This window comes from Pseudozyma hubeiensis, assembly GCF_000403515.1.
Source record: "Pseudozyma hubeiensis SY62 DNA, scaffold: PHS58, whole genome shotgun sequence".
Classification (NCBI taxonomy): Eukaryota; Fungi; Basidiomycota; class Ustilaginomycetes; order Ustilaginales; family Ustilaginaceae; genus Pseudozyma; species Pseudozyma hubeiensis.
In genome coordinates, this window is record NW_012133840.1 from 364,879 (window position 1) to 379,171 (window position 14,293).

The 14,293-nt window shown below is 57.9% G+C and overlaps 6 protein-coding genes across 6 annotated transcripts; 2 read left to right on the forward strand and 4 right to left on the reverse strand.

Moving 5' to 3' along the window:
- Positions 1-2: 2 nt before the first annotated feature.
- PHSY_006255 (hypothetical protein) lies at positions 3-3,260 on the reverse strand (the record flags this gene model as incomplete). The annotated part of the gene is made up of 1 exon (XM_012336858.1): positions 3-3,260. The coding sequence occupies one exon, from the start codon at positions 3,258-3,260 to the stop codon at positions 3-5; it is 3,258 nt and encodes a 1,085-aa protein (XP_012192248.1).
- Positions 3,261-4,120: 860 nt separating this feature from the next.
- Positions 4,121-5,854, forward strand: PHSY_006256 (hypothetical protein; the record flags this gene model as incomplete). The annotated part of the gene is made up of 3 exons (XM_012336859.1): positions 4,121-4,316; positions 5,059-5,620; positions 5,698-5,854. 3 exons carry the CDS (start codon positions 4,121-4,123, stop codon positions 5,852-5,854), a joined length of 915 nt encoding a protein of 304 aa, XP_012192249.1.
- Positions 5,855-6,090: 236 nt separating this feature from the next.
- On the reverse strand, positions 6,091-7,737 carry PHSY_006257 (candidate polysaccharide deacetylase; the record flags this gene model as incomplete). Its single annotated transcript, XM_012336860.1, has 1 exon — positions 6,091-7,737. One exon carries the CDS (start codon positions 7,735-7,737, stop codon positions 6,091-6,093), a length of 1,647 nt encoding a protein of 548 aa, XP_012192250.1.
- A 472-nt stretch (positions 7,738-8,209) lies between these two features.
- On the reverse strand, positions 8,210-11,059 carry PHSY_006258 (transport protein SEC24; the record flags this gene model as incomplete). Its single annotated transcript, XM_012336861.1, has 1 exon — positions 8,210-11,059. The coding sequence occupies one exon, from the start codon at positions 11,057-11,059 to the stop codon at positions 8,210-8,212; it is 2,850 nt and encodes a 949-aa protein (XP_012192251.1).
- A 290-nt stretch (positions 11,060-11,349) lies between these two features.
- PHSY_006259 (hypothetical protein) lies at positions 11,350-11,640 on the reverse strand (the record flags this gene model as incomplete). Its single annotated transcript, XM_012336862.1, has 1 exon — positions 11,350-11,640. The coding sequence occupies one exon, from the start codon at positions 11,638-11,640 to the stop codon at positions 11,350-11,352; it is 291 nt and encodes a 96-aa protein (XP_012192252.1).
- A 1,167-nt stretch (positions 11,641-12,807) lies between these two features.
- Positions 12,808-14,004, forward strand: PHSY_006260 (hypothetical protein; the record flags this gene model as incomplete). The annotated part of the gene is made up of 1 exon (XM_012336863.1): positions 12,808-14,004. One exon carries the CDS (start codon positions 12,808-12,810, stop codon positions 14,002-14,004), a length of 1,197 nt encoding a protein of 398 aa, XP_012192253.1.
- Positions 14,005-14,293: the final 289 nt, after the last annotated feature.

Consider the following 14,293-nt stretch of genomic DNA (forward strand, 5'->3'; position numbering starts at 1 on the left):
TGCTACAGCTCCCACTCCTCCTTGTTGACCCACATCTTCCCCATCCACTTGGTGAAGTCTTCACCTACACTGTCAACCCATCGATCCGTGATGTCATCATTGATGCATGCAAACACCAGTCTCTGGTCGTCGATGCTGCGCTGGCTCTGCATCCAGTCGCCTGCTTCGCTCTCGCTGTGCTGCAACTTGAATCGTTCCAGAGCGGAGGGCCGCTTCATGGATGCCTCCAGCTCCGCCATCACCTTGTCCGAGTTGTAGCGCGTCTCGAGCTGCTTGAATGTAATTGGCGATTCTGCGATGGTGTAGCTGTAGCGCTGGATCAGCTGAGCAGCAAACGATCGTAGATTTGTACCCTGTCCGAATCCAGAGTTGGAGAGGACACAGGATGTGCTGAAACACGGCGACTCTGGTTCGAAGGCAGGGTCGACGGTGAGTGTGCTTGTATTCCAGACCGAAGTGAGCGGGAGATGAGGAACTTGTTCCGAGAGATGCGGGTTGCGCATTTCCTCGCCATCGAAAGCACGGTCCGATGGAGGAAGGAAGGCACCCAAGCCACGCTGTCCGCTTTGCGCCACGAGATGATGGATCAAGCAGTCACCGCAGGCTCCGTCCGCGAACGCGAATTGCTTAAACACGTCTTCCCATCCCACAGTACCGCTACGCAAGCCAGCAAATGGCGTGAGGAAGCAACGATCGAGGTCCAACTCGCACGCTGTCCGCTCGAAGCGCCGATTATGCCATTCGTTGTTAGGATGCAGCGACGGATCATCGACGAAGTCGGGCCATCCAAAGTACGTTGTTTCGCCGCGTGCCGGGATCCGATTGCTCGAAGGAGAGCTGACAAAGCGTTTCTGCATGTTCGAGTCGGAGCGGCGGTAGATGACTCGATCAGAGATTTTGCCCAGCGGATAACCGTCCTGCGACGTGAAAGCGTACCGGCTCTTGAGCGGTACAGGCCATCCTGCCTGAATGAGCGCAGCGTTGGCCGAGTCGTTTTTCAGCGTTGTCCTCTTGGCTAGTCGTACGGTGACGCTGGAGTTTCGTTCGGTCGGCGTGGCAAGGACCGTTTCGGCTTGCGGCGTTGTCAAGCCCATCTGCGTCAAGGCGCGCTCAAGCTCTTGCAATGAGACGAGCCCATCGCCATCCTCGTCCAATCTAAGCATGAAGAAGCTCCACAGCAAGGCTTCTCGGTGACGCTCGACAATGTTGTAGTACGTGAGGAAATGAGTGACCAAGTTGTTGCCGCCGTTGCGGAAGCGTTGCGTTCCCAGTTCCGCGTGCTCGTGGGCCCAGCCCATTCGCGTCTCCAACAGCAGAGATTTGGAGAAGCTCTTCTGAACGTGCTGGATGTAAGGCCGGTTGCGCGGGCCGAATCTCTGGTTCAACAGCCAATTGGTGTGCCATAGCGACGACCATTCTCCCGGTGTTCCCTTAGGCGACCGCTTGCCCTCGACGAGCAGGTTGTAGTCGAGACGAAACACGGGTCCAAATAGCGGAGACGAGATGTCGCCTGTGCTCGCATCATCTGCGAAGAAAAAGTCGTCATTGGAATAGACAAACGTGTCTTGCAAGCCTGGCTGATCGCCAAGCATCGACTCGACAGCCATCGAGTTGAAGGTCGGCAAAGCTGCGCGACGGTAGTCGTCTCGGTGCTGGCGTTCCTCATCTGTGAGAGTTTGTGTGACGAGCCAGTTGTCGGTAAAGACGTTCCAATCGTGGTGTAGGCGCACTTTGGGTTGACTCGTCGAAGTGCTCGCAGGAGATGGCGAAGAAAAGAGTCGGTACAGAGAGCTGGAAAAGGAGTCGGTAGAAGCGCCTTCAAGGGAGGTGGCGGCGTCCTGTCCGGAGAGCACGATCGAGCTGTTTGCGATCGACATCCATTGAGGCACTTGTCCTTCGCGAATCTGACCCTCGTCGGTGGTGAAGCGGTCGGTGCCCAGACCTTGCCTCCTGCGCAGCTGGGAAGGCAAACCCATAAAGTCCTCATTGAGTCGGTCTACGTTGAGCTTGAACGGCGCACGGGAGAGTCGACGTTGCAGTGTCGAGGCGATCTTCGATCGAGTGTCTGGCTTCCCATTTGACTCGGAAGGTTGATGCGCCCCAGGTTGAAGGTGATACGGCGCCGAGAAGTCGGGTGCGACAATGTGAATGGTGGACAAGCCGCGTAGATGTTTCGCAGCCGTGCGCATAGAGAAGCGCAGCTCCTGGTGGTCACGGAAGCGGCTTTGAAGAGCGGCTCCAGATCTGCGTGTCAGCTTTGTTTCGCTCTCGCGACCTGTGCTGCGTGGAGAACGTCGAGGCGGCATTGTCCGCTGCTGTGAAGGTGCGACTGAAGGGAAAAGATCTTCTTCGACAAACTCTTGCCATCTGCCTTGCGGACGGTATCCATGCATCCACTTGGCTGCGGTATGGCGCCAATCCGAGCCATTGACCCAACTGTACAGCATGTCAACATTGGTCAAGTCGGGCTGTTTGCGAAAGACTCCATTGAGTGTCTCGCAGACCGTACCATGTGTGACCCACGCATCGAGGCATTCGCGGTCCTCGATCCATGGTCGCTGGGAAGGTACCACATGGAGCTGACGTCTATTGGCAGCCGAGAGTGCAGGAGCCAGTGGAGCAATGGCAATGGTGTCATCGTGGTGCAGGTCGAACGGCAAAACATCTTCTGCTCGCCATGGATGCTCGGGTCGAGCGATTGTTGGAACGGCGATGGTAGCATCCTGCAACGAGTCTTCGTCGTGTAATGAAGGGCAAAAAAGGTCCGTCGCGCTACAAAGCGAATTGGTGAGAGTCGGCTTGCTGCTGCGAAAGATATGACGACCGCTGATACCGAGCATCAGCGCGGCGAGAAGAAGCACGGCACACACGGTCTTCTTTCGATGGAGTAGGCGGCGTGATGTTGATCGCGGATATTCGGTAGGAAGCTGAGCATAAGCAAGGCTAGCGAGTGGTCCAGGAAGCTTGTTCTTCAGGCTGGGAAAGTGATCTGAGATAAAGTTGCCGACGAGAGTCTCTGACGAACTCGATGCGCGGGTCGAGCGACCGTGCAGGTCATTGTGTTGCGAATAGAGTGAACCTTGACACTCGAACTCGGTGGCGGAAGATGTGGAAGTGCGAGTAGAGAGCAGAGGTGAAGCTGGGCTGGTGTCATCGGCATAGAAAAGAGGTCCAGTTCCTGACTCGTTGTTGTCGTCAGGATTATGCTGGTTCTGCTCGGCTAGCTCTATGCGGATCTCGTCTCTGAAGTAGGATCGCATGATTCACAGCTGACAAGGGGTACGGACGGATAAGCGGAGGGGCTGAGTGAAGGGGCGTACGATGTAGCGGATATTGAGCTAGAGGTGGCAAAAAGGATGGTTTTGTAGTAATGACCAAGTCGTTAAGGTGGTCAAGAGGCGAAGACCATGTCAGCTATGTGACTTAAGAGTGTAAATGACGATCGGCGTGGTCGGCGAGCTGAGGCAGGCAGAGAACAGGCGTGGTCAATCGCGACAGCTTTGGAAGGGATCGTGATAGTGTCAGGGAGACGAGCCTGACAGCCTGTTCTACCGGATCAAGTCAGAGGTGGCGCATGATAACAGCGAAGTCAGAATGCAACATGAACATCCTGAGGACGGCAAAACTGTTGCGTTGCAGGCACAAACGTGCCGGATAAAGCGCGCTGGTCCCGCGACGTGGGAAGCGGCAGGGCGAATATGGCGTACCGGTGCGGCGTAGATGTGTTTGTGTGTGTGCATGTGCAGTCCAAGGGTGAGTAAGGACGCACCAAAAGCAATGCTTATCTTGCGACGACTGGATCCGCGTAGTCTGGTGCGATCGACCGGAGCCACTGGACCGAACAGGGGCTCGAGGGCTGAGCCTGGGTGGAGCGAAAACAAGAGGCGCGCATGGCAGAGACGGAGGAGCTTGAAGGGCTCGTGTGGTCGCACCGCATGTTGATCTGATGCTCCATGGGCGGACACCCCTAACAGCAGGCGAGGAGCCACGCGGATCAAGCGAGAAGGCGAGCGAGGTCTGACGACTTGACCATGCGGTCTCATGCCGGCGGCACGGGAACGGATCCAGGGCGTGCTGTGGACAAATTCTGACGCTGCCGAATCGTGCATCGGGTAGGCACATGCTTGGGTTCCAACTGGCCCGCAATCCCGGCGGGCTGTTCGACGGCAGCGCTCGGTCGCAAGAGCAGCGCGCAAGCAGCGCGGAAGGACATTCCGAGCTTGGAGCTACGAGCGGAGTTCCAGAGTCGGCTGTACCGACGGCCACAAGCGAGGCTCCTACAGTGTACTTGGAATCTCCGGCAGGAACACAACGAGGTTCGTCCCTGATCGCAACGGTCATACTGTGGTGGTAGGTGAATCCATCTGCCGAGGGCTCCTGAGCTCGCTAGTGGGACAAGGCCATCACGATCAATTGATAGATTGCACGGCAATGGTCGTGCGATGATGTTTTGAGGTTTTTAGCCGAGACAGGCGGGACGGCCGGCTAACACTCGGGCTCGGGCTCTGGGCCAGTGTCTAGACAGAATTCGACTTGGTTTGCTGACCCGCCGGTTCGTGTCGGAGTTGGAGAAATTTCTCGATCCGTGACTGGTGGGATGAAGTGTGACTTTTCACAATCCATGATCGGCACGGGACGAGAGCATATTAATGATGTGGGCAACCGTCACATGTCAGATCTTGACTTCTTCATCCGAGCTCTCCACTTTAACAGCACTTCTCGCAAAACAAAAAAAGCCACTCTGCGAGCAAGACCCTGAACTTCAGCCGGCGCCCGAGAAAAAAAGGGTCCCAACGCTATCCCACACACCTACACAGTCTCCTCTCCACTCGACGTCGATGTCAGTGACGACACGGCAATCAGCACAAATGGCGTCTATGTCTGCACCGCGAGTCAATGATTCGATCGCGGGGCAAGATTCGGTGCCAACGCTGCCCGAAGCCTCGTCCCACCAGCTCGCAAAGAGGCAACAATGTACGTATCCTCCACGTTCGCGAACCACTGCTGCTCCATATCGTGCCCGCTGACACATGACACGGTCTGCTTTGACCCGAACAGACGACGCGCTGATCGACGCAGAAGCAGGTCCATCATCAAGCACGGCTCTGCAAGCTTCTCCCGCATCGCACCCTTCGTTCCCAGCCGTAGCACCGCTATGCCGACGATATCCATCTCAAGCATCGGCGCTCTTCCAGACTTATCTCGATCTCAAGAACGGTGCTGCTGCTTGGGACGTCGTTGAACCTCTCGCCCTCTCGACTGCGGACGACTATGCCGAGGATAAACGCGATACTACGAAGGATCTCAGCACTCTCAGCGATACAGAGGCTGAAGCGTTGATACGAGAGCGAACGCAGTCGCTCAAAACGGGTACGACGAAGCTTGGGCGTGTCGAGGAGAGCGACGAAGGCCAAGACCTGTTGAGCGTCGGTCTGGCCGCAATCAAAGGCCGTCGAAAGGATGCCGTAAGTCATCAATGGAAGTCTCCAGCTCGCTCTGCATCATCCGTGCTCGTCACTGACACCCACTTTGCTCAACTCTCATCCACGTCGAATGGCGAGCAGAAGTCGTACGAAATCGTCATCCCACTCACAATCTCACAACACCTCCGACCTGCGCAGTAAGTACGTTCTTCCTCTTTTCATTCAAATTGCTCCAGTGCTGATCTCCAGTGTCTCGTGCTCGAACAATACACAGACTCAAGGCCATCTTTACCCTCATCAACGCGCACGCAGCATCGTGTCCGCCAGGCGAAGACGTCGACACCTCGCACGTTTTGCTCGCCATCATCGCTCAAGATTCGACCCTCGTGTACTATCTCATCTCGCAGGGCATGGTCAAGCCTATCAATTGAGCAGTGTCTGCTCCGAAAGCGGAGACGACCTTGCAACCGGTTACCTTCATCAACACACGGCACACATCTCAACGCAGACGACGCACTTGCAGAGCAAAGACACATACGATGATTGAGAAGGAAATTGTCCATGCGCACCGCCTCGCCCACCTCAACGGACAAAGACGCGAGGCAAGGCGATGCGATGCGATGCGAGCATCATTCGAGGCATTGTGCGCAAGAAGAAAGAAAGGATCTCAGATGAAGACCATCATGGCACCACCTACTGCAGCCGCCACAACAGAGGCGGCCCATCCAAACACGCTCGACGACGTCGTACGACCAGCGCCACTGCCAAACGTCCTGTACGGGTCCGAGCTAGCGCTGGGAGAAGAGCCCGACGACGAACCCGTGTTGGACGAGCCGCTGGAAGTCAAGTTGGAGCCGTTGGGTCCGATCGGGCGCGTCGAATCGTCGAATGCGCAGCCCGAACCATTGCAAGTACACCTGGCATTGATAGGATCCCAGAAGGCCGTATCGCAGTTGGCTGGGATGCGCGTGCGAACCGACTTATCGTTGTTCTTCTGAGGCGGGTTAGGCTGCTGAGGCGACGGCGTCGTGACGGGGCATCCGTAGCACGTATAGAAGGGCGAGTTGTTGAGCGCATCGCCCGCCGTGTTGGAGATGCAGTGTTCCAGCAAGTCGTTGTTTTCCTGGAATCCGTTGCAGATGTGTCCCGCGTTGGGCTTCTGGCACTTGAAGGCGTCGAGCGTGTTGAGCTGGCTCGCGGGCACAGGGTTCTGCATCCACGCCATGAGCTGCTTGTTGCTGATGATCCAAACGTTCTGCATGTCGGCCGACGTGGTGGCCCAGTCGAGGAATTCGTTGAGCATGTTGATCTGGTCGACGGGGTCGGTGAGTCCAGGGTAGCCCTTGGCGAGATGGATGGGGTGCGTGTAGACGCCGAACGGCTGTCGCTTGCCGTTGTAGTGGTCCGTAAAGGTGTTTTTCATCCACGAAAGAACGTCGGAGGCGTTGGAAGAGTCGAGCCAAGGGTCCATCAAGTGGGCGCCCGCAGCTCCACGCTGGTCAAAGATGGCATACATGGGGATTTCCCAGAAGCCAGGCAGCTTGGGTTGACCGCCGCAAATGTCAGCTACCGAGCTGCAGTCGTTTGCCATGCCGTTGTCGAGTGTGTATGGCCAAAAGGCGTCCGTGTTGGGGTCCGTGACAGGGACCGAGGCGGTGGAACTCGAGTCGTAGGTGAATCCAGTGTTGGCCAGGTGCTCCAAGTTGGCGCGGCTGTAGTTGAGGAACGGCGCGCGATATCCGATGATGGATTTGTACGGGATTCCAGCGAGTGCATTGAGTGTGATGAGGTTGCCGTCAATCTCGGCATTGGTGGCGGGCTGCTCCTGGTGGGTCATGGTGTGATCGGCAACGTCGTTTCCATTGACGTACAGCTCGGTGACTTGGGCATAGTTGGTGTAGTTGAGCGAGACATAGTACGACATGACCGGCGTGCAGCCGTTGGGATTCTTGCGTTGAGCAAGGAACTGGTTGACCGAGTTGATGGTGTAGTCCTGCACAGCATCGTCGGCGGTAAAGACGATGAATTGAGGCACATCCTTGGGATCGAGGCCACCGGGGGGGTTAGTGTCGGCGCAATGGCATTTGGGAAGCTTGCAGGTGTTGGGATCGCAGCTGTAGCGAGCAGCAGACGCGCCACCGCCAGCGGTGACGGTCTGACCCTCGCCGCCGGACTGGGTGAGCTGGCGCCTCTGCAGATCCAGCGAGCGCTTTGCGATGGGACGACAGCCCTGGTTGAGCAAGTCGCCGCCATGCGCGGTAGCTACGCCAGCACAAGCAAGAGCCAACAGCGAAGATACGATGGTTGGCTTCATACCGAACGAGTACGCCAAGTACAAGCAGAGAGGGTGAGCTAGGGGAAGTGATGGTGATGATGGGATGCAAAGGAAAGGAGGGTTACGTGGCGGAAGCGGGCGTATGCGTGTGTCGCGCGTGCGGGTGTGGGTGTCAGTGTCAGTGTCAGTATGAGTTTCAATTACAGAGAGTGTTTTTCGATTTGAAACTCAGATGGGCGGCTAACTGGATTTTGGCGGCATTCCGAAGACACGACATTCGCACTGTGACATGTCAAAATGGCATTTGTGGGTCCGTTGCAAGGCATGTGATTTTGTTCGCTGTCAGTCCGCTCTGGACCCTTCGAAGCGAAGCTCAGCTCAGAGTGTCAACTTTAGGCGAGCCAGGATCAGATCGCGTCGTGCGACTCGTGCACACCTCCATCTCGCTGACAGGGGCCACTACTTGAAATCTCACATTGCACCGGAACAAAACAAACATCGCCTGGCGACCTCACGTCGAGAACCACGAACTGGACTCCTCCTTGCCACTCGTCATGTCCGAGCTGATGATCCTGTGCACATGACACAGGTAGTCAACGTAGCTCATCGCGTCGTTGTTCTGGTCCTCCACCAGGCTGTTTGCCAGTTCAACCTCGGTTCCATCCCTGTTTTGTCTTGCGATCAACACCGGCAGTTCGGGTTTGTTCCGCTGCAATGCAAACGATTGCACCATCGCCCTCACCTGCTTAGACAACTTGGTCGGCAGCTTGGGCAAGCGCGTCATCCTTGCATCGATCTCTTCCAGCTGGCTGACTCCGTACAGGTCTTCCAGCAGTCGCGGATTGACGTTAGCTCCCAACCAGAGGATGCACATCTCACCGTTCTCCAACAAATACGCTCCGTGACCCTCCATGCGCAGATACGAAGGTCTCATCAACGCCGGTGTCTTGATCCTCGTTCCATCCACCGAGCTGCCATCCGGCTGCTGGATCTTGATCGCCGATCCATCCGCATCCGACATGGTATGCAATGCGATCATCCTCGGATACAGCATCGACATGATCGCCGACACTCCCTGTGCGCGGAAAAAGCGCATGTAGAACGCGCGCACATCCGAAGTCACATTGCCGCCCTTGATGCACTTGGTCTTGTTGATGGCCAGCGCGTAAAGCGGGAACAGCTTGAAGCTTTCCGGCAGGATCAGCTGGCCTGGACTCGTCGAGGATGCGCAGTTGCGACGGTATGCAAGCAGGATCTTGACACATTTGTCCGTCAGGTAGTGACGCACTTCTTTGAGCGGCTTGGCGTGCGCCAAAGATACGACCTCTTTGCTGTAATACGCGACGGCGCTGTCCATATCGGCGTATCGGAAGACGTTGCCAAGCAATGACGTGACCGGGACGGCAATGTTGTGGCAGCGAACCCGGCGTTCGCCTTCTGCGGTGGTGTAGAGGACGGCGCACTGGAAGTGGGCTTCGTGCTTCTCGTCGAGCTTGGCGTCGTGCTTGACCAGTGCGGCGATGCACTTGTCGGCGTCCATGGTGCCCAGCTCAAGGTCGGTGGCGTTGTGCTGGAAGAAGTTGCCAAAGTGGTCGGCGACACGCAGACCGTTGGAGCATCGAAGGCGCATCGTCACGTTGTAGGCCGTCTCGCGCAGCACGGTGCGGCGCACCTCGCTCTGCAGCTTGACACCGTCCCGAACAGGATCGAAGCGCGGATGGAAGAAGACCTCTCCGCCCGTTGAGCCTGGCAGCACGCCGATGGTTGCCACGTCAATATACTGCGAAGGGAAGAAGAAGACGTTGATGCCGATTCCTGCATCGACGCATTCCTCTGCGACCCCGCGGTAGAAGCCGTCTTGCGGGATGAACAGATTCTTCTCCTTGTCGGTGCCGTACAGCTTGGTGTCCTCGCGATGCTTGAGCGCACCAGGTCCAACAGTGGGGATTGTCGACAGGAAGATGTTGACCTGACCGCCGATGGTGGAGAGCGCTGCTTGGGCGCCACGCACCGCAGCACCGAGCGCAGCGTCACCAACCATGGATTCGCCGAACATGGCGGGCAGGTTGTCGAGCAGACCCTCGATGAGGTGGCGAGACTCCCAAACATCGGCCAAGAGACCGTCGCTGATGGGCACGAATGGCTCGTCAATATCACCGACCACGAGCATCTGCGCCTGGTCGAGCTCTGCCGAGAGATTGTAAAAGTGAAGCGCACGGTCAAAGGTGAGGATTGCCACGCGAGCGCCTTCCACGAGGCCAAAGCCGGGACCGGCGGCGGCATCGGCGTCGGGCGCTCCATTCGTCCCCGCATCCGCCGAGCTGTCCTTGGGTCCGTACAGGGTCTCGCGAATGGCTTCGACCGAGCTGGCGAGGGCACCGGATCGGACGGCGCTGTAGCTGACGTCGATGGCGAACAAGTAGGTCAAAGGACGTGGCGCACGTACGGTGGTGCGGCCCTTGCCGAGCTGCAAGCCGTTGAGCGCGTCGTTGGCGGCTTTGGTGGCGGTCCTTGCGGCCTGTGCCCCCTGACCGCTGAGGCCGAGCGTGGTGCCCTCGTAGTCCTTGGCGTCTTGCTTTGGTTCGATCTTGGCGGTTTCCGTGCGAGTGCTTGCGGGCGCGACGGGCAGCAGAACCGAGGCGGGCGGTGCAGACTGAATGGCCCAGTACTCCTTGGGCACGGCAAAGTCGATTGAGCCACGCGAAAGTTCGGGACGCTGGTCAAAGTCGACGCGTCGACCGCTCATGTCGAGGTTGCAAAAGTAGTCGGCAGCAACTTCGGTGGCAGTGCCGCAAAGGTTGCACGTCCATTTCTGACCGCCTTGGACAAAGACACACCATGCGTTGATGTAAGCGCGGCAGCGTTTGCAACGCGGAGGGCCGCTCTCGCCAAAAGTGGCGACGGGGATAGGAGCCTCGTCCTGACGCAGCTGGGCGAAGGGCTGCATGAGTACAGCCAGCGGAAGCTGTGAGGTGGTTGCGAGCTCGTCGGTGGCGGGCATGCTGTAGGTGGTGAGACGGAGATGTTTTGGAGAGCAGTTGCCTTGGTCGACGGCGGCAAAGCTGGTGGTGCTAAGCGGCATGCCGCCTCGTCCGCACGTGGCGAACCACTCCTTATCGAAGAATTCCTGGTCCGCATCCTGCATCTCGACCGGACTCGGAATCTGATCCGGATCGATCTTGCTGCGGGGCCCTGCAAATCGCTGTCCGGCCTGATGAGGCGGTTGAGCGATGGCGCTGCCGCCGCCCAACGCAGCTTGCATTCCAGGGACGTTGCTTTGCGCGTTGGAGGGCAAGTTGGGTCGGGCGGCACCCTGCGCCATCATGGCACGATTGTGGGCAGCCTGTGCGGGAGACACCATGTTGCGTTGACCGGGGATCTGGTCGAGGGCAGCGTCGTCGTCCTGGGGTTGATTGAATTGGTGACCTTGCTGTGCGACTCGTGCGGCGGCAGCCTGCTGCCATGGAGCCGGAGATGGGTTGGGTTGGTGAGGCGCGTCATTCCATCCGGAAGCCGGAGGAGGTTGCGCTTCGGTATGGTAAGCGCGCGCGCTCCTTTTGGTCTTTGCAGGGCCGGCGTCGGGTGCGAGTGCGGAAGCGGGGGCGGGGCTTGGCTGACGTTCTTGAAGTTGAATGCCAGCCAATTGGGATTCTATACCGACCGCTGCGCCAGTGGGTGCTGGTGGATGAGGACTGAGGCGACCTTGTATCTGCGGTGTCTGCTGGGGCGCTCCAGCGGATGCGCCAGGTGGCTGCAAGCCGGGCTGCTGCGGGAACGGACGGCCGGAAGGTGGTCGAGCGCCAGCCATGCTGGTCGAAGGAGCGAACGCTGGCCTAGCACTAGACATGCCAGGTTGCTGCGGACGAGCTTGCATGGCTTGTGGAGGCGGCGGTCGGGCACCTTGCTGCGCTGATTGAAGTTGAGGTGGACGCTGCTGCCCATATGGCGGCTGCTGCTGCGCCTGAGCTGGCAAGCGTGCCTGTTGTTGGGCTCCCGAGGGAATAGCTGGTCTTGGAGGAGCCGGCTGACCCTGATATGGACCAGGCGGCGCCTGGTTTGGCTGCTGCGGATTCATCCTGAGAAGAAGGCAGGGGTCAACGGTTGCGCGACACCGAGGAGCAGCGCCCTAATGACCAAGGCGATTGGCTTGAAAGCGCGATCGTTGAGAGCGTCTGATAGTTTGGGCAGCACTGCGTGCGATCGATGCAAGCAGCCCTGTGCGAAGTCAAAGGCAAAAGATGGAGGTGTAGGAGGTGTCGATGAGAGGTACAGAGACCAAGGAATGACCACACGCGAGCCGCCCGTGCACCTCAAGACTTCCAGCTCACGGGCTCCCTCGTCCGCACCATCCTCTCCGCACGCTCTCGCACTCTCTGTTGGTCTCACAAGAGTCGTGCGAGACGTGTCGCGCGAGATTTTCTTTAGACAACGTGATTGAGTCTTCGATGTAACAAGCGATTTCCAATTCACAGACGAACCGACCGCGAGGCTGAGTTGTGGAAATTCAAGCCACAGAAACGTGCGACGCTACGATTGGGCGAACGGCGACTGACCTGCAGACGGCGACTGCGAAATGCGCTTTTCACGAGGCTTGCCAAGGCAAAGAGGGTGTGGATGACAAATGCCACCGCGTTCCAGCTCTGCAACGCGGAGAGCTGAACCGAGCGAGATCGGCTCAGACCCGGTTGGTGATCTTCGGCTTTCAAGATAAGCAATCCTTCGCGGCTTCGTCCGATGGTCGATCCAACCATCCAGCTAGACCCTGATGTGGCCACGAAGCGTTCCCGACTTTGCTCACAATGCCTTGAGACGCATACTTGGCATCGCGTCTAGTGATAGGCTGAGGCCGGTGCTGTTTGTTGGAGAGAGCACGCAAAGAGTGACGTCTGCTCAGCTTGACAGCTGATGATCGCTCGGTTAGAACCCGGTGAAATGCAAAGCTTTTCTGTGGTACTGGTGATTTTCTGCCTTCGGCGACTCGATTTCTTCTTGTTATGTGGCACGTTTCTTCCCGAGTCATTTGCCTCCCTTGAGCCTGCCGAACCGTACGCTTATCTCCTCTTCTTACACCACCATACATCACGTCCCTTCCCAATCCGTTGACACAAGATGGCCACCCTACGCACTGGTCTTCGCGTTGCGCAACCGTTGCGAGCATCGACTCGCAACTTTGCTCCTCGCGCCCCGATCCGCTCCAGCGTTCGTCACTACAGCAGCCCTGCTCCTGGCTCGCCACCCCCTCCTCAGCCATCAGGAAGCTCGTCGACGAGCAAGGTGCTGCTCACTTCGGTCGCCATCGCTGCTGCTGCCGGTGGTGCCTTCCTCGCCTTTGGCCGGGATGACAAAAAGTCGATCCTCGGCGTCGGTGCCGATGGCGCCAACAAGCTGCAGGGCTCCAAAGGCTCGGTAGGCCCCGCCACCACCAGCGCTCACTCCAAGGCCGACTATCAGGCCGTGTACAACGCCATCGCCGAGGAGCTCGAGTCGAACCCCGAGTACGACGACGGCTCGTACGGTCCCGTGCTCGTGCGTCTCGCATGGCACGCTTCGGGCACGTACGACAAGAACAGCAACACCGGTGGTTCCAACGGCGCCACCATGAGGTTCGCTCCCGAATCCGAACACGGCGCCAACGCCGGTCTGGGTGCTGCTCGCGACTTTATGGAGAAGATCCACAAGAAGTTCCCTTGGATCACCTACTCTGACCTCTGGACGCTCGGAGGCGTCGCCGCCGTTCAGGAGCTGGGTGGTCCCAAGATCCCTTGGCGCCCCGGCCGCAAGGATGCTACCGCCGACAAGTGCACTCCTGACGGCCGACTGCCCGACGGTGACAAGGGCCAGGACCACCTTCGATACATCTTCTACAAGATGGGCTTCAACGACCAGGAGATCGTTGCCCTCTCTGGCGCACACGCTCTCGGCCGATGCCACACGGATCGATCTGGCTTCGAGGGCCCCTGGACTTTTGCTCCTACCTCGTTCACCAACGAGTACTTCAACCTGCTCATGAACGAAAAGTGGAACATCCGAAAGTGGAACGGTCCTCCTCAGTTTGAGGACAAGTCGACCAAGAGTCTCATGATGCTCATGACCGACATGGCCTTGGTGCAGGACCCTTCGTTCAAGAAGCACGTACAGCGATACGCCAAGAGCGAAGACGAGTTCTTCAACGACTTCCGAAGCGCTTACGCCAAGCTGCTCGAGCTCGGTGTGCCCGCCGAGAACTTCAAGGCTTTCGAGACCAAGCTCGACGGAGGCAGGCCGTTCGAGTTTGCCACTTCTGCTGAGCAGGAGAACACCAACTAGATGAGCTCTGTGGGTTGTCACAGTCGAGAAGCTCCCATTGTTGCTGTCACGATATCTTAATACAAATTTTCATTCATTCGAGCTCGTTGGCGTGCTTGCAATGGCTAGCTGGCGCAAGTCACCTGTGCTCATCGGATCTCCATCCGAGCCTGCTAACAAGGAGGACGAGCAATGCCTGCGCTTTTTGATCAATGACTTCCATCTTTTGAGCGCATGTGTGAGACTTGTCTGAAATCGAACAGCACTTGACAACCGATCGAAGACTGACCATCGATCAGGAGCGTAGAGC